This window comes from Macaca nemestrina, chromosome 9 (genome assembly GCF_043159975.1).
Source record: "Macaca nemestrina isolate mMacNem1 chromosome 9, mMacNem.hap1, whole genome shotgun sequence".
Classification (NCBI taxonomy): domain Eukaryota; kingdom Metazoa; phylum Chordata; class Mammalia; order Primates; family Cercopithecidae; genus Macaca; species Macaca nemestrina.
Genome location: NC_092133.1, coordinates 63,987,826 through 64,007,640, shown reverse-complemented (window position 1 = coordinate 64,007,640; position 19,815 = coordinate 63,987,826). Strand labels below are relative to the sequence as shown.

Sequence of the window (19,815 nt, the reverse complement as noted above, 5' to 3'; positions counted from 1 at the left end):
AAAGCAGACCAGCATCCTTAACATGACATCTCAGGCCCTAGTTGATTGAGCTATTGTCTGTCTACTGTATAGCCCCCCATCCCTCATCATTCTGCCCCTAGCATTGTGTCCTCCAGCCACACTGGCAGTTCCTACTTCCTCTAAGTCACCGTGCTCCTTCCTGCTTTAGGGTCTTCAGTTTTACTGTCCCTCTTGCCTAATTACTGCCCTCTCTCACACCCAGCACTAAAAAAGGTAGTTTTCTTCCTACAAGGTAGAACAGTATTTTTTCAATGTTTACAAATGTCTCTTTCCCCTGCTAATAATGTCTATTGTTCACATCTATGTCATCAGCACCAGGAGTAGCATCTGGCACATGACTGAGGCACAATACAGGGAGTGGATAAACTGTGTGCCAAGCACTTTACATCCATGATCTTGCTTGTCCTTTTGATACCCTTTACAAAAGCTTAATGAGGTAAATTGGCCCAAGGTCACATAGCTAGTAAGTGGCAGAGTCATGGTTCTAGTAAGATCAGTTGGATAGTTTTGGAGTTTAAAATATCCCCTCCGAGAAAGAAGTGCTCATTTCTTGATTTGTTTTCCAGTGGAGACTTTTCAGAAACTGCAGAAGGCAAAGGAGATTCTGACCAATGAAGAGAGTCGAGCTCGCTATGACCACTGGCGAAGGAGCCAGATGTCGATGCCGTTCCAGCAGTGGGAAGCTTTGAATGACTCAGTGAAGACGGTGGGTTTCTTGCTGGGGATGACGTGAATTTGTGAAGCTCGGGATGCCCATGGATTAGACTCATGTAGTTGCTTAAAGAGTCATTTGGCAATAGGAGGGAGAAAACCAAGAAGTTAGCAGAGTCTGGATGTAATTTAGTGTCCATAAATCCCATGAAGAGAAACTCACCAGAATAGAAGCAATGAATTTGTGCCAGAAGAGCCTGTGACTACATTTTTTTTTCAGTCTCTTTGGCTGTTTGTTTCAGTATACACACTCCCTGTTATTGCTTACTGTTTTATGAGCTCTAATAAACGTGCTTCTCAAGTTACTCATGAATTGCTGAGTTTTAACCATTGTAAATTCATATTCTCCATCTTTTTCATTTATGTCAGCTTGTTCTCTTTTTAAGGCTTAGAATTTTCATTAAAAAGACAGGATCTGATTAGTCAAAGAAAGTCATGAATTATTCCTATTAAACATTCTGGTGAAAGAATTGTTAGACTTTAAAAACATTGTGTTATCTTCTTCATGTCATTAAAAGGCATAAATATCAAAATATTCACTCTAATTACTGTCATATGTTTATTTTGTTCAACATTGACCTTTGTATATTATAGACAAAATGTAATTTTAAATATTTAGGCATGATTTATTACCTAGATCCTCTCCATTGGAACATTTTTCTATGACATGGGACTTATAATACAGAAATTACCTCATAGGTAAGTTTTCAGGGACAGTTATTAGAATTAGTGTATAAAATGATTCACATCTCTTAAATTATAGTCCTTCAGGGTTACATTTAGATTTCCTTCTTCAGAGTTTTTATTTTTGAAGACTTGAGCAAATTGTTGATAAAAGGCCCATAATACTGAAGGGTGTTTTTGAAATAATGGGGAAGAGCAATGAAAAATTCCAAAGTATGTGATTAAAGCCACTCTACATAAAGTGTAAGCTGTTTTCTTCTTTGCATTTTGGGAAGAAGTGTGCATTCATGTGGATTTGTTTAAGATGGGCTAATTATTTATGAGAGACTAACCATATGATTATTGTATAAATGCACAAAATTACTAGAGGGAATCTTTCAAAAAATTGTGACTTTATGTATCAAAAAATAAGATTTTTGTCATTTTCGTTGTGTAAATTCAAAATTCCTTTTTGACACTAGCTAAATATTGTTCTACCAACTCTGCATAACCATATTTCCCTGTCTTCTAAGTGTCACACACTGTAACTACAACTGGATTCCTGACTCTTGCTATTCTATTCTATTTATTTATTTATTTATTGAGACAGAGTCTTGCTCTGTCGCCCAGGCTGCAGTGCAGTGGCGCGATCTCGGCTCCCTGCAAGCTCCGCCTCCTGGGTTTGCGCCATTCTCTTGCCTCAGCCTCCCGAGTAGCTGGGACTACAGGCACCCGACCCCAAGTCCGGCTAATTTTTTGTATTTTTAGTATTTTCAAAAACTCTTCTCCAAATCCCCACTTGGATTTATATTGCCAACATCTTTCCATTAAATACTAATTTCCTGTCTCCAAACACATCATTTCTGCTTTGAATGTAGCTTAACTGTGAACTGTTTGAGGTTTTACAATAATTACATTTTAGATATTACTGGCTGCATCATTTCTCTTGTCAGCAAAGTTGAAATAGTATGCTGGGCTATAATTGGCTTTAAATTTATTTTTATTAGTGGTACAAAAATGATGAGATGCCTATCTCTCTGCTTCAAATTAGCATTGATTTTTTTTTTCTCATATAGTCTTCTTTGTTTGGGCTAAACCTTATTGTTTCTGATATCCTTCTATTTCTCTTCCACAGTGGACTTTGAATCATATATACCAAGTATTACCTGTTCTATACCTCATTTGATAGACATTCTATAACTTTCCTTTCATTCCTTTTTGTTCTTTTTTTTTTTTTTTTTTTGAGACAGAGTCTCACTCTGTTGCCAGGCAGTGGTGCAATATGGACTCACTGCAACCTCCGCCTCCCGAATTCAAGCGATTCTCCTGCCTCAGACTCCTGGGTAGCTGGGACTACAGGCACACACCACCACACCCAGCTAATTTTTTTTGTATTTTTAGTAGAGACAGGGTTTCACCATGTTGACCAGGATGGTCTCCATCTCCTGACCTCGTGATCTGCCCGCCTCGGCCTCCCAAAATGCTGGGATTACAGGTGTGAGCCACCGCCCCCGGCCTCCTTTCTGTCTATGCCTTACAGTAACTTTTGCGTGTGAGAGCCTCACTTCTTTCTATAACATTTTAGTTGTCGCCTTGTCTTTTTGCATATTTCATCTGTTCATCATTTTGCATTTGCTACTCTAGAGACATTAATAACAATGATCATACCTAGTATTGTTTGTCACCTAAGAGATCACATCTATCATTTTGTAGATAAATGTCACCATTAGGGTGTTTGTGTCAGGTATTCAGTAGTGTCCCCTTTATTCCCAGTTTTGCTTTCCTTGGTTTTAGTTACCTGCAGTCAACCCCAGTGCAAAAATAGGTGAGTATAGTACAATAAAATATTTTGAGAGTGTAAGAGCACATTCACATAACTTTTATGACATATATTGTTATAATTATCCTAGTTTATTATTAGTTATTGTTATTAATCTTTTACTGTGCCTAATTTATAGCTGTGGCCATGCGGGCGTAGTAGGAAGCTTTCCTGATAGGTAGTCTGTGGCCAATTGGACCCACCCCAAAGACACCTTGCCCAGCTGGGAACCAAGAAACAATCAGCAGACAAACAGGCCCACGTGGGGCTGACCCAACCAGTCGTCCCAGAGGCAATCAATTTGTCAAATGATCAGTTCACCAAAAATGTGTTTCCATTAACTCTTTATAAAATTTGTAGCAATTGAAGTGGCATGAGATAGTTTTAACAGCTTATGAGAACTATGCCCATATGGCCACAGTTATAAATTAGGCACAGTAAGAGATTAGTAACAATAACTAATAATAAACTAGAACAATGATACCAACATATGTAATAAAAGTTATGTAAATGTGCTCTTACACTCTCTCAAAATATTTTATTGTACTATACTCACCTTGTTTCGGACTGGGGTTGAACTATAAACTTTATCATAGGTGTGTATATATCAGAAAAAGCATAGTATATGTAGAGTTTGGTACTACCCAAGGTTCAGGCATCCACATGGGGTCTTGGAATACCCCTTGAGGATAAAGGTAGACTATCATATATGCCATTCTGACAATAAAACGATTATAACTTTATTATTTCAATTTCAGTGACATGTATCTAAAACGCATGCCCAGCACATTTATACATTTTTTTTTCTTTTTTTTTTTTTTTTGAGACGGAGTTTTGCTCTTGTTGCCCAGGCTGGAGTGCAATGGCGCCATCTTGGCTCACTGCAACCTCTGCCTCCCAGGTTCAAGCAATTCTCCTGCCTCAGCCTCACGAGTAGCTGAGATTACAGGCATATGCCACTACGCCCGGCTAATTTTGTATCTTTAGTAGAGACAGGGTTTCTCCATGTTGGTTAGGCTGGTCTCAAACTCCCGACTTCAGGTGATCTGCCCACCTCGGCCTCCCAAAGTGTTGAGTTTACAGGTGTGAGCCACCACGCCTGGCTAGATTGTTAAATCTCATAAATTCCCTTTCCTTCACACCATCAACCCTGTGTTTCTGCTTTTTATTTAAACAGTATAATCCCTCTGGAAGGAAAAGCATTGTTTGGGAGCATTATTAGTCCCTGTACCCACAAGGCAGGCCAAATCACAGTATACTTTTGTAGCATCACACACAGGATCATATCTTGGGAATTTCCTTTCGGAAAATTCCTCAAATGAGCCATAGCCTCAGGGGCGCCACATTTTTTTAAATTAAAAACTTTAAAAAATTTTCAGTAGTTTTCGGGGTACAAGTGGTGTTATAGTTTGGATTTGTGTCCTGCCCAAATCTCATATTGAATTGGATGAGGGTCCTGATGGGAGGTGATTGGATCATGAGGGTGGATTTCCCCCTTACTTTTTTCATGATAGTGAGTTCTCATGAGATCTGATGGTTTAAAAGTATGTGGCACTGGGGCCGGGCACGGTGGCTCACGCCTGTAATCCCAGCACTTTGGGAGGCCGAGGCAGGTGGATCACGAGGTCAGATCGAGACCATCCTGGCTAACATGGTGAAACCCTGTCTCTACTAAAAATACAAAAAATTAGCCGGGCGTGGTGGCGGGCGCTTGTATTCCCAGCTGCTTGGGAGGCTGAGGCAGGAGAATGGCATGGACCCAGGAGGTAGAGCTTGCAGTGAGCTGAGATCGCACCACTGCACTGCAGCCTGGGCGATAGAGCAAGACTCCGTCTCAAAAAAAAAAAAAAAAAGTGTGTGGCACTTCTCCCTTCTCTCTTTTTCCTGCCACCATGTGAAGAAGACCCTTTCTTCCCCCTTCACCTTCCACCATGATTGTAAGTTTCCTGAGGCCTCCCAGTCATGCTTCCTGTTAAGCCTGAGGAACTGTGAGTCAATTAAACCTCTTTCCCTCATAAATTACGCAGTCTCAGGTAGTCCTTTACAGCAGTGTGAAACGGACTAATACAAACGGTTTTTAGTCACATGGATGAATTGTATAGTGGTGAAGTCTGAAATTTTAGTGCACCCATCACCTGAGTAGTATACGTTGTACCCAATATGTAGTTTTTTATCCTTCAGTCTCCCTCCCAGCCTCCTACTTTCTGTATATTATACCACTCTGTATGCTTCTGTGTACCCATAGCTTAGCTCCTATTTGTAACGGAGAACATACAATGTTTGGTTTTCCATTCCTAAGTTACTTCATGTAGAACAATGGCCTCCAGCTCCATCTAAGTTGCTGCAAAAGATATAATTTTGTTCTTTTCTAGGGCTGAGTAATATTCCATGGTGTATATATACCAGATTTCTATCATCCAGGAGTGATGCAGCTGAACTGGTATTTTTTCCCCACACTGTCTATCACTTTACTACTCACTTATTTATTTCTCTTTTCGTTTTCTAGAAGTTCCTCCTGATAGTTTAATTTGTAAAAATATTTTAAGACCTCACCCAGGTCAATGAATATGTTGGCAGTTTAAATTTAGACATGTAGTATTGGTCTGAAAAAAAGGGTTTGGAGTGAGGATTCAGTAATCCAGGTCTTTTGGATCCTGTGATAACCTGAAGAGTTATCCCAGGATTCCAAAGAATCTTAAGGAAATGTATCTTTGTCATGCTAAATGGTTTTACCCACAGAGACCCAGGGTGTGGATGGCTCTCCCTCTAGCACCAAAATATATGGCAGCATGGATTTAGGATGCCTATGGGAAAAAGAAGCCACAGCAAAGGCACAGTCAAAATGAATGGCTGAGAAAAATTCTCATAAGCCGCTAAAACTATCTCATGCCACTTCAGTTGCTACAAATTTTATAAAGAGTTAATGGAAACACATTTTTGGTGAACTGATCATTTAACAAATTGATTGCCTCTGGGCTGGTTGGGTCAGCCCCACGTGGGCCTGTTTGTCTGCTGATTGTTTCTTGGTTCCCAGCTGGGCAAGGTGTCTCTGGGGTGGGTCCAACTGGCCACAGACTACCTATCAGGAAAGCTTCCTACTACGCCCACATGGCCACGGTTTCACCAGCCAGATGGGAAACAGTGTGCAATTCAACACCTTCTGCTAGTTCAAAAGGCAATCTGTCTTAATTGGATGTTATCCAAAAGCAGGTCAGAAATCACCCTGACAAATAAAAAATTCACTCGTGGTGATCGCTGATCCAGGATAATAATAACCAGTCAATTTTGTATAGCTATTTAGCTGATCTATGGCTCATCTAAGTCAATGGATTTAAAAAAATTTTGTGCCAATGTTTACTGGAATGTAAACCAAATTTTTTATTTCCCTGTGTGTGTGTGTGTGTTTTAATGAATGCTTCACGAATGTGCCTGTTATCTTTGCGCAGGGACCATGATAATCTTCTTGGTATCATTCCAATTTTGGTATATGTGCTACTGAGGCGAGCTCTATTTCCTAGTATTGACGAAGGTCTAGAATGTAAGAAAATGACTTCCTAGAGAAAAAAACAACTCATTTAAGAAAGCTGGTAAACAAGTTAGTTGTGAAGGCAGAATAACAACATAGCAATTTCATAAACTGTTAAGATTAGTGGCCTTTGCACGTAGCTTTGCTGTCTGTTTAGTTTTAGTTCCTTCCATGCATATATAGATTTTCTGTCTTGTGCATTTTATTATCTTGCTCTACAGACTCTCCCCTTTCTAGTCTCTCTCTTAGTCGGTATCAATTGCTGTCATTTGATATCTTTTATTGCTGCTGATTCTATTGAAATGAGTAGCTCCATAATAGACTAGTTCGCTTGATGTTAAATGTTGTTCTGTGCAACTAATACCCTTGTGGAGTTGAGATATATGCTTGTGAACACAGAAATGAGTGATTTGCAGACTATCTAACTGTGTCCCAGCAAACAGTGATGCTTAGCATCACTCTGATGTTAGTCCTTTGATTGAACTACAAAGCATGAGAAGCACTTGTATCTGAGGTTAGATACAGTTTGGATATTTCTTCTGTATATTTCTTTAATGAGGATCAGCAGATGTGGGATTCTGATGATAACATATTTTATTCTGATTTACTCACAAAGGAGATGGATAAGACGACTATTTCAGAACATCTTTTCACTGAAACCTTTAAAGCATTTACTGTGGATTAGACATTAATTCTATCTAAGGCAGACCACAGGTACTTTGATTTCAAGAGAGAAGTACTGAGGCACAGAGATCAACACATCATGTACAGGCCACCTTGCTGGCTTGTGAAGCTCACAGTTTACATTTTCAGCTCTCTGGGCCCTGAATTCTTGAACGTCTTATTCCCTGTTTTTCACTAACCTTCATAGTATCCTTTTGCAGAGGAAGTCACTGGCAGCCGTTTTTATTTTGTGCATATGCAAAAACCAAATCAAAACAACAAATCTAAACCAACAAAGTCAATTTTTTTAATACCAGCTGAGGCATTGCCTCTTTAAAAAATTAACATTTTTATTTTGAAATAAAATCTACAGAGAAATGGGTAGTACTTGCATTTACAATTTAGCAAATGGTTTTGAAGTGTTTACTCTCTAACTATTCCCTTCCCACACATATTGTTGGCACCAGGAATCTCCCTCCTTAAATGTTTTTGCATCAAAACTTCATCTAATTTTAAAAATAGAATATTGTCTTTTTTTTTTTTTTTTTGAGACAGAGTCTCGTTCTGTCATCCAGACTGGAGTGCAGTGGTGCAATACCAACTCACTGCAACCCCCGCCTCCTGGATTCAAGTGATTCTTGTGCCTCAGTCTCCTGGGTAGCTGGGATTACAGGCACATATTACCTTGCCCAACTAATTTTTGTTTTTTTAAGTAGAGATGGGGTTTCACCATGTTTGCCAGGCTGGTTTGGAACTCCTGACCTCGTGATCCACCTGCCTCGGACTCCCAAAGTGCTGGGATTACAGGCGTGAGCCACTGCGCCCAGCCTAAAATAGAATGTTTTCTAATTGTAGATATACATAATCTTCTCATAGAAAATTTGGGAAATACAAAAACAAAAGATGTAATTCTGTTACACATATATAACTACAGTTACATTTTGGTACCTTTCATTCCCATTTCTTTTTCTTTTTCTTTCTTTCTTTTTTTTTTTTTTGAGACCGAGTCTTGCTCTGTTGCCCAGGCTAGAGTGTAATTGTGCAATCTTGGCTCACTGCAACCTCCGCCTCCTGGGTTCAAGCAATTCTCCCGCCTCAGCCTCCTGAGTAGCTGGGATTACAGGTGTGCGCCACCACACCCAGCTAATTTTTGTATTTTTAGTAGAGACGGGGGTTTCACCATGTTGGCCAGGATGGTCTCAAACTCCTTGCCTCAGGGTTGCCTCAAGTGATCCACCCACCTTGGCTTCCCAAAGTGCTGGAATTACAAGCATGAACCACTGCGCCCAGCCTCTATTCTTTTTCTTGTTAGGGTGAGAGCTGATTACATTTATTGGTGGCAATGACTGCTTTATGGGGTGGTTCTTGGATCTTGGGGTTGATCAGCCTGTGGACTGGTTATATTTGAAGAAGAGGATTCAGGATGACACTTCTTTGTAGTTGGGAAGAGATAGGTTGAAGGTGGGAATAAATGACTTCTTTGATTTGAATAGGGCAGAGAGCTAGAATATTTATAATTTTAGGGTGTTAAAAGGCTATGTTTCCCTCTAGTCTTGAGTTTTGGTAATAGAACCAGTATGTCACTGTTTCTTAGTACTTCAGGAATAGCTTCCCACAGTATCCAGATGAGGTTTTAAGAAATAGTTAGGCATTATTTTGGTTGATGGTAGGGCTAATGATTCCACTTGAAATATTCTTGACACAGCAAATCAAAAGCGCTCTTTTTCACTGTATTCATTTGTTAATTCGTACATCCATCTCTCCATTCATTCATCCATCTGTCCAATTTTTAGATCTAATAGGAAATACATATACAGAACAGAAAATAAAAAAGGTACAGAAGGGTGTATGGTGAAAAGTAACTATTAATAGTTGGATTAATTACTATTTGGATTAATTTGAGTAACTTGTTAATAGTCAAGTCTAACATGTTGTTAGTTAGCGCTACAGTAGTAGGTCAGGTGTTACTACATATCAAACTTTAAATATAGAAAATCATATAACATCAACTTAATTTTTGTATCTCTGCTTTACATTAATTTAGTCCATGCACTGGGCCGTCAGAGGTAAAAAAGACCTGATGCTGGAAGAATCTGACAAGACTCATATCAACAAGATTGAAAATGAGGAATGGAATGAGCAAAGAGAAAGAAAGAAAGAGGAGCTGGCTTCAACCACAGAGAAAACGGAGAAGAAAGAACCCAAGCCCCTGGAGAAGTCAGTCTCTCCGCAAAATTCCGATTCCTCAAGTAAGTCATGTTATATAACTGCAGAATGGAGAAAGTCTGAAATTAAAGAGCTTTGTTTATAATGTATTTATTCTTAACTTTTCCAATTTGCACAGCAGTGCCAAGTTTAAAGATTGGTTTAGCATCTTAAAAGAAACTTAGCATTGACACCGAAACTGGAAGGCATTCCTCAGAAGGGAAACCTTGAGACAATTCTCAGTGTCTTTGGCTTTACTGAAATAACACTAGCTAACATTGATTGAATGTTTATAATGTGCAGGAACACTCTTTACATATATTAGTTTACATTTATTATCTCATTTAATATTAATTTTACATATATTAACTTATTTAATTCTCACTACAAGCTTGTAGGCTGATGTCAATATTATTCTCATTTTATAGATGAGAAAACCAAAGTCCAGGAGGTTGAGTAATTTGCTTAAAGTCATACAGCTTGTATGGGAAGGGAAAGGGGTCTGAACCAAGGCAGGTTGGCTTCAGAGTCAGTGTTCCAAGGCATTGCCCTATCTTGTGATAATGCCTTATTTAATTTAATTTTTTTTTTTTTTTTTGAGATGGAGTCTCGCTCTGTCATCTAGGCTAGAGTGCAGTGGCATAATCTCAGCTCATTGCAACCTCTGCCTCCCGGGTTCAAGCGATTCTTGTGCCTCAGACTCCCCTGTAGCTGGGATTACAGGCGCCTGCCACGATGCCTGGCTAATTTTTATGTTTTTAGTAGAGATGGGGTTTCACCATATTGGCCAGGCTGATCTTGAACTCCTGACCTCAGGTGATCCTCCTGTGTGGGCCTCCCAAAGTGCTGGGATTACAGGCGTGAGCCACCACGCCCAGCCCAACAATGCCTTATCTGTAAGTAGCTCTCTAGACATTCTGAATCATTTATAAATCCACTGAAGCAGAGTATTATAGAAGTTTACCTCCTGGCTACCAAGCTACACTACCTGAGTTCACATCCTAGCTCTACTGCTTATCATCTGTATTACTTGGCAAAGTTACTTAACTTCTCTAGACCTCAGTTTCTGCATCTATAAAATAGGGATTATAATAGTACTTGCTCATCCAGGTGCATTGCCATGCACTTGTAGTCCTAGCTACTCAGGAGGCTGAGACGGGAGGCTGGCTTGAGGCCAGGAGTTCAAGGCTGCTGTGTGCGATGATCACTCCTGTGATTAGATGCTTGCATTCCAACCTGGGTGACATAGTGAGACTCCATCTCTTAAATAAAAAATAGTACCTTCTTATAGAGTTACCATGAGGATTAAATGGGGAGATACATACAAAATGCTTAGCACAGCGGTTCACCTGTAGGAAGCCCTAGGTAAATGTTAGCTGTTTGTATCATTTGTCTATCTGACAATCTATCTAGCCATCTGACTAGTTTAGATGTGTTATATATACACACACATTGTAACTGTCCTTCAAATTATGTGTTGATTCTCAGGGTAGTGATGTAACACGTATTCGAATTTAGCCTTTAAGCAGAACGTTCCTGAACACCCTAGAACACTTGTATTAAAAAGAAGATAGTTTGATGGCTTGTGGTGGATTATAGTCTTTTGAGAAATAGTCACTTCAAATCTCTTTTTGGGGAGAACTTTTACATGTTCTCTTCTTGCTGGGAATGAAGTTTCATAATGTTTGATTCAGATGTCTCTGTTGGTTACCCAAGAGATGGCTGTGGAGTCTGCACATTGATTGTATCACCCAGTAACTGGAAATGGTTATAATATAACAAACTGATCAAAGGAGAAGCCCGAAATGTAGAAAAACAGTGTTTTAAGCAAACACAGGAGTAAAATCACTCCTCTGCATGTAAACACGATGAATGTTCAGTTATGTGTGTCTTGAACCCCTGGGGGTTCCCTGAGTCATTCTGTTTTTGTCAGATTTAGACCAAGTCTGTGCACACCAGAATTAGGTGTAATGTGGGTGGGGTGAGAGATACTTCAGAGACTCAGGCATAATGCTGAGGCCTCATGAGCCCCTCTTATAGGAAATTTTCCTTCTTTTAAAAAAAATAGTCATTAGATACTGAATAAAAACAAAAGAAGTATAGACTTGCTGTTAAAAAATTCAAAGAATCATATATAGGCAGTAACTTAGTGTCTACCCCAGGCTGCCAACTTTCTCTGCTTCTATTTCTTTTTTTTCTTTTTTTGAGACGGAGTCTCACCCTGTTGCCAGGCTGGAGTGCAGTGGCATAATCCTGGCTCACTGCAACCTCTGCCTCATGGGTTCAAGCGATTCTCCTGCCTCAGCCTCCTGAGTAGCTGAGATTACAGGCACACGCCACCATGCCCGGCTAATTTTTGCATTTTTAGTAGAGACGGCGTTTCACCATGTTGGCCAGGATGGTGTCGATCTCTTGACCTTGTGATCCACCGCCTTGGCCTCCCAAAGTGCTGGGATTACAGGTGTGCGCCACCGTGCCCGGCCAACTCTGCTTCTATTTCTTGAAGTAACCAAGGCTGACACTCAGATGTGTTTCCTTCCACTACTCTCTATGCTAATACAAGTGTGTATATGTGCACTTATGAGAGCTTTAAAAGTAAAGAATGGGGTTATACTGCACACATTTCTCTGTGTTACACGGTGGTTAAGAATGTGGGTTCAGCTTTTCACTGATGAGTTGTATGACCTTGGGCAAGCTAGTTAACCCCTCTGCATCTATGTCTTCTTAATTATATAATGGTCAAAATATTAGTGTCTACCTCATAAGAATTTTTTTTTGAGGAGTAAATAACTTAATTGTCTGGGTGCAGTGGCTCACACCTGCAATCCCAGCAATTAGGGAGGGTGAGGTGGGTGGATTGCTTGAGGCCGGGAGTTTGAGACCAACCTGGGCAACATGGCGAAACCATCTCTAAAAAAAATATGAAAATTAGCCAGGAGTGGTGGTGCGTGCCTGTAATCCCAGTTGCTTGAGCCTGGGTGTGTGGGGGGATGTTGAGGCTGCAGTGAGCTGCAATTGCACCTCTGTACTCCAGCCTGGGTGACAGAATGAGATCCTGTCTCTCACACACACACACACACACACACACACACACATATAAAATATTTAGACCAGTACCAGGCACATCGTAAACACTTTTTTAGTGTTAACTTTTATTATTAGGGACTTCTTTTTAAATCCTTACATCCAGAATGAATTCCTGCTTTTTAACAGCTGATAACATTCCACAGTGTGGATATATATTATGTCAAAGTCAAACAAAAATATAGATTCGAATCTCTATGTAAAACATTTTACTTGGGAAAATATATAAAAACTACATTGCAATTCAGGGCATACACACAGATGGGTGGTCTTTGGTGTGTCTGAAGAACAAATAAAATGTTGTGTGTTTTATTAGAAAGAGAAATGTTACATACTGTTATGAAAGAAAACTCATTGGCACTAGCAAAGATTTTGGAGCTAGCAAGCTCTAATTGGTGAGTGATGGCAACAGGTAAAACTAGCCTTAGAGGCAAGGCAGGTCATTTCAGCAGCTGGCTTGTGATAGAATTCTTGGGCAGGCATTTGTGTCTTGAGTGCTTTTCTTTTCCTCTCCCTGGTTCTTGACTCTAATTTACTTGGGTAATAACAGATAATGCCAATTCATATAATTAATTTTCACATATAATTTACTCAGAACAAATTGTGATACCAGTTTTGATGTCTTCATATTGTGATATGTATGCTTTTTTTTGAAGTGAAGCCAGCCCTGCAGTCGCTTGGGCCTGTACTCCTAGAATTTTGGGAGGCTGAGGTGGGAGAATCGCTTGAGTCCAGGAGTTTGGGACCAGCTTAAGCAACATAGCAAGAGCCCTGTCTCTACAAAAGTAAAAAAAAAACATTAGCTAGGTATTGTGGCGTGTGCCTGTAGTCCCAGCTACTTGGGAGGCTGAGGCAGGAGGATTGCTTCAGCCTGGGGGTTTGAAGCTGCAGTGAGCTATGATCCTGCCACTGTATTCCAGCCTAGGTGACAGAGCAAGACCCTGTGTCTCCCTGTGTCAAAAAAAAAAAAAAAAAAAAAAAAAAAAGAATGAAGTAGAGGGGATGGGAATCATTGTTCTTTTTTTCTGAAACAGAGTTTCGCTCTTGTTGCCCAGGCTAGAGTGCAGTGGCACCATCTCAGCTCACTGCAACCTCCACCACCCAGGTTCCAGTGATTCTCCTGCCTCAGCCTCCCAAGTAGCTGGGATTACAGGCACCCACCACCACACCCGGCTAATTTTCATGTTTTTATTAGAGATGGGGTTTTACCATGTTGCCCAGTCTGGTTTAGAACTCCTGACCTCAGGTCATCTGCCCACTTTGGCCTCCCAAAGTGCTGAGATTACAGGCATGAGCCACTGCACCCAACTGGGAATCATTGTTCTAAGAAGCTGTTGTTGGAGAATTATGAAATTCTGCCAAAGGTTGCATTTACAAGTATTTTCTTTATGCTGTTTAAAAGATTATTGGCTTTCTGACTAGTGCCTTAAAGCTGGAGTTGGATATATCAAAGCGCTGTTGCATGATTATTTATGATTTCATTTTACTGCAGTGTAAATTTTTGTAATGTCAGCATTTAAGAAATATTATTCCCGTCAACTTTACCAAGCCCTGAGTGGCTTCTTATATATTACTTTTCAGCATATTTGCTAATTTCCTCAAGCAGTGCTAGATATTCACTTTGGAATTTGCCTTTTGATGTCTCTTCTGTGATGAGCAGCCACCAAACAGCCCCCACCACATTCTAATTCTTTATTGCAAACAGTAAAATATGGAGCACTGCATCTGAAAACCACTGTGCGAGACAATCTCATTTTTACTTTCTTTCTGCTTAAATATGCAATAAATATGCATTCTGATAAGTACAGTTCTAGAATAAAATAGTTTCGTGTAACATCTTGGAGTAAAAAAGAGAAAGAAAATTTTTTTTTTTTTGAGAAGGAGTCTTGCTTTGTTCCCCAGGCTGGAGTGCAGTGGCACCATCTCGGCTCACTGCAACCTCTGCCTCCCAGGTTCAAGCTATTCTCCTGCCTCAGCCTCCCAAGTAGCTGGGATTACAGGTACCTGCCACCATGCCTGGCTAATTTTTTGTGTTTTTAGTAGAGACGGAGTTTCACCATGTTGGCCAGGCTGGTCTCGAACTCCTGACCTCGTGATCTGCCCACCTTGGCCGCCCAAAACACTGGGATTACAGGTGTGAGCCACCGCGTCCCACCAAGAAAAATTTAAATGTATGCAATTATTTTGGTGTGCTGCCATGTCCCTGGGCACTTGCCTTCCTAGGCATTGCCACCCCTGTGGCTCCAACCACAAACATTGTGACTCTGCCAGAGGGCTTGCTCTGGCAATGGAGCCTGCTTGGCAGCAAATCAGCAGGCAGTAAGTGCCAGGAAGTAAATGCCCTTTGGATGACAATAATGAGTGGGAGTGGGAGGCTAAATTCCCCACATCCTTCACCCCTCACATGAGATAACTCTAAAAAGTTTTATATTGTCGCCCAGGGTTCCCCAGTGGGATCATTTGTAGTTACCCATAGTGGTAACTTGTTTGATAATGTACCTTTTCTAGATTTGGTTCTAATTCTGTTAAGGTGCCACCTAGGATCACCTCCCAAATTAGCCACTTTGTTTCAAATTCTTTTTTTTTTTTTTTTTGAGACAGAGTCTCATTCTGTCACCCAGGCTGGAGTACAGTGGTGCGATCATGACTCACTGCAGCCTCGACCTCCTGGGCTCAGATGATCCTCTCACCTCAGCCCCCAAATAGCTGGGACTGTAGGTGTGCACCACCACATCCGGCTAATTTTTTATAGAGATGGGGTTTCGCCATGTTGCCCAGGCTGGTCTAAAACTCATGAAGTCAAGTGATCCATTGGCCTCAGCTTCCCAAAGTGCTGGGATTATAGATGTGGGCCACTGTGCCCAACCTGTTTTAAGTTCTTGTCTGCATGTCTGTTTCTACAGGAACCCAAACTAGAAACTACATCCTTTTTTTTTTGATGGAGTCTCACTCCGTTGCCCAGGCTGGAGTGCAGTGGCGTAATCCGGGCTCACTGCAACCTCCACCTCCCGGGTTCAAGCGGTTCTCCTGCCTCAGCCTCCTGAGTAGCTGGGATTGCTGGTGCGTGCCACCATGCCCAGCTAATTTTTGTGTTTTTAGGAGAGATGGGGTTTCGCCATGTTGGTCAGGCTGGTCTCAAACTCCCAACCTCGTGATCCGCCCGCCTTGGCCTCCCAACGTGCTGGGATCACAGGCGTGAGCCACCATGCCTGGCCATAAACTACATCTTTTTAAACAAAAATGACACTTATTTACTATATAAAACGTGAGAAAATATGATCAAGCAAAAGGAAGAACATATAACTCATAATCTTATCATTTAGAGAAATATGTATTATCGATTTTTTTGGTATATCTTCATTTGTGTTAGTATGTTTAAAAGGATCATACTATACATATTTTGTGAGTAAGTTTTAATTATAGGAACAATTATAGCAATCAGAAACAATTTCCTTTTTGCTTTTTCCCCAAGTGAAAATTCTTTAGATTTGTTTTCTCCAATAATTCTTTAAAAAGTGTCAGTGTAATCTGTTTTTCTGAGATAACCGTTGTTAACTATTCTGTGTATGCTTTTTCTGACTACATATTTATATACTGTATTAAAATATCATATTTATATACTATATATCATATTTATATACTTTATTAAAATATACATATATCATATTTATATACATATTTATATATCATATTTATATACTATATTAAAATATCAATGGAAGCATATTTTATATATTATTCTGTAACCTGCTTTTTCATTAGCAATATTATTAACATAAAAAGACAAAAGGTATAGCTGTTTATTGCAGAAAAATAAGAAAGTACAGATAAACAAGAGTATAAAAAATGAAAATTGGCCAGGCACAGTGGCTGATGCCTGTAATCCCAGCACTTTGGGAGACTGAGGCGGGTGGATCACCTGAGGTCAGGAATTTGAGACCAGCCTGACTAACATGGAGAAACCCTGACTCTACTAAAAATACAAAAATTAGCTGAGTGTGGTGGCTCATGCCTATAATCCCAGCACTTGGGAGGCTGAGGCAGGAGAATCGCTTGAACCCGGGAGGCGGAGGTTGTGGTGAGCTGAGATCGCGCCATTGCACTCCAGCCTGGGCAACAAGAGCGAAACTCTGTCTCAGAAAAACAAACAAATAAACAAAAAAAGAAAATCACATCTATTGTAACAATCCAGGAGTAAATACTATTAATTTTGGTGTACCTTTTCTTATCTGTTTGTTTGTTTTTTGAGAGAGTCTCACTCTATTACCCAGGCTTGAGTGCAGTGGCACACTCTTGGCTCTGCCTCTGGGGCTCAAGTAATCCTCTTGTCTTAGTCTCCTGAGTAGCTGGGACCACAGGCACATGCTACCATGCCCGTCTAATTTTTTGTATTTTTTTATAGAGGCAGGGTTTTGCCATGTTGCCCATGCTGGTCTCGAACTCCTGAGCTCAAGAAATGCACGTGCCTCGGCCTCCCAAAGTGCTATGATTACAGGTGTGAGCCACCATGCCTGGCCTTCTTTTTTTAGATTTAAAAAAATTTCACATAAATACTCATGTAAATAATGAGTTCAGGAATGAGATCATACTATATAAACAGTTTTTTTTTAAACTGTCACTTAGCAATATGCTATGAGCATTTTTCTATGATGGTAAATATTAAAATATTGTTAATGATGATATCAAAACCTTTTAACCAGCTTTCATTTGCTAAAGTTTAGAATGTTTCCTGGTTTGCAAATAAAATTTATAAATGGTATCATTATAAACATCCTTACAGTTAAATTGTTGGGTGCATCCATTATTATTTCCTTAGGATACATTTCAAGAAGTAAAATTATTGGGTCAAAGGTTTATACATTTTAACAAGTTTGATAAATATTGCCAAATTGCCTGCCAGAGGAGTTTTGCCAATTTATACTTCTAGTAGAGAAGGAAAATTACCTTCTTTTCCTCTGGTTTTCAACAATGTTGTTTATTGTAACTAAAAAAGAAAAATCTTATTACCATGGAATTCAATTATAGTACTTGTATTTCCAGGGATCCTTTTACCATTGACTTTTAACTTTTGAAAGGTTTTTGAAAACTGTGAAATTTGTTTCGAATTTCTTTGCATGTGAATTGTCAAAATCCCCACCACCGGAGGCATCTATGTATTTCCTCTTATTAAGTATTTAAGCATGTGAGGTCTTATCATCCATATAAATTGTAATTCCTGTTCATAAGAATTCCAGTCTGCTTAAGTTAATCCATTTCTCTAAGATGTTAATAATTCACACCAAAGTCTTACCCTTACATTGTACCTGTTGCAGTGAAATTTTATCCCCAAGCTGTTTTACTGTAACAAGATTGACTTTTCCTACTTCTGATTTTAAATATTTATTTTTTTTCCTTTAAAGGTTTTTCAGATGCAAATGGTTGGCACCTTCGTTTCCGCTGGTCCAAGGATGCTCCCTCAGAACTCCTGAGGAAGTTCAGAAACTATGAAATATGAAATATCTCTGCTTGAAAAATGAGGAAGAGCAAGACTGTCTTCTATGCTGCCAACATGCAATCTTTGTTTATATATTAAAAATGTCATGTTTATATGTCATGTCTGTGAATTGCTGAGTACTAATTGATTCCTCCATCCTTGAATCAGTTCTCATAATGCTTTTTAAATGAGAAAAATTCAGAAGATGAATTTCTCCCAATATTTGAATAAATTAAAGCTCTTAGATACAGAGTAGATTGTATTATATGCTTTTTCCTGTTAACACTACTTATAGAAATCCATTAAAAAATCGATCTCTGTATAGTGTATTTAAATATTTCATCGACATACTGTGATCTCTATTGTGATGGATGTACAAAAAATGTTTTCTTACCCTTGACTTACAATGAAATGTGAAATTACTTGTCTAAATCCCGTGGAGAAAAATAAATAATTTTCCCAAAGTTCATAATGATTTTATAATTCAATTTTTTTTAGGGTCTTGCTCTGTCACTCAAGCTAGAGTGCTGTGGCATAATCATAGCTCAATACAATCTCAAACTCCTGTGCTCAAATTATCCTCCTACCTCAGCCTTTCTAGTAGCTGGGACTAGAGGCACACACCACCATGTCTGGCTAATTTTTTATTTTCTGTAGAGATGAGGTCTTGCTATGTTGCCCAGGCTAGTCTTGAACTCCTGGCCTCAAGTGATCCTCCCATCTTGGCCTCCCAAAGTGCTTGGAAAACAGGCATGAGCCACCATGCCCGGCCTTGATGGTATTTAAAAAATAATTTGAATAGATATTTCTAATTTAATTTTAAAAGTTATGATTTATTTGAGGAAATTACATATATGTGTGTATATATGTGTGTATATATATGTGTGTGTGTGTGTATGTATATATATATATTTTCTTTTTTTTTTTTTGAGATGGAGTCTCACTCTGTCACCCAGGCTGGAATCCAGCAGCAAGATCTCAGCTCACTGCAAACTCCGTCCCCCAGGTTCAAGTGATTCTCCTGCCTCAGCCTCCCAAGTAGCTGGGATTACAGGTGCCTGCCACCGTGCTGAGCTAAATTTTTTATTTTTAGTACAGATGGGGCTTCACCATCTTGGCCAGGCTGGTCTTGAACTCACATTGTGATCCACCCACCTCGGACTCCCAAAGTGCTGGGATTACAGGTGTGAGCCACCGTGCCCGACTGGAAATTATGTTTTTACAAGATTTCTTGTGTTATATAAGCAAGTGATATTTTATTTTATTTTTTTGAGATGGAGTCTCACTATGTCTCCCAGGCTGGAGTTCAGTGTTGTGATCTCATCTCACTGCAACCTCCGCCTCCCAGGTGCAAGTGATCCTCCTGCCTCAGCCTCCCAAGTAGCTAGGCTTACAGGAGTGTGCCACCATGCCCGGCTAATTTTTTTGTGTCTTTAGTAGAGACGGGGTTTCACCATGTTGACCAGTCTGGTATCAAATTCCTGACCTCAAGCGATCTGCCCACCTCAGCCTCCCAAAGTGCTGGAATTACAGGCATGAGCCACTGTGCCTGGCTGCAGATGATAAATTTATAAATTACATTCTAACTATGAAAATGAACCTGTTAGGTAACAGAACTTCTTTAGGTTGGAATTATTGATGAAAACATGT

General features: G+C 39.8%; 1 protein-coding gene and 1 non-coding gene across 2 annotated transcripts in view; one reads left to right on the top strand and one right to left on the bottom strand.

Moving 5' to 3' along the window:
* LOC105466132 (DnaJ heat shock protein family (Hsp40) member C12) overlaps window positions 1–18,644 on the top strand; it is a 43,876-nt gene extending 25,232 nt beyond the window's left edge. The window contains exons 3-5 of the mRNA XM_011715118.3: window positions 588–727; window positions 9,448–9,652; window positions 18,092–18,644. Coding sequence (XP_011713420.1) covers window positions 588–727; window positions 9,448–9,652; window positions 18,092–18,186 — 440 coding nt within the window. The 3' untranslated portion in view covers window positions 18,187–18,644. The remainder of the gene's footprint in view (window positions 1–587; window positions 728–9,447; window positions 9,653–18,091) is intronic.
* On the bottom strand, window positions 6,616–6,722 carry LOC112423915 (U6 spliceosomal RNA). The gene has a single exon (XR_003014521.1). It is a non-coding gene; the product is annotated as a U6 spliceosomal RNA (small nuclear RNA).
* Window positions 18,645–19,815: the final 1,171 nt, after the last annotated feature.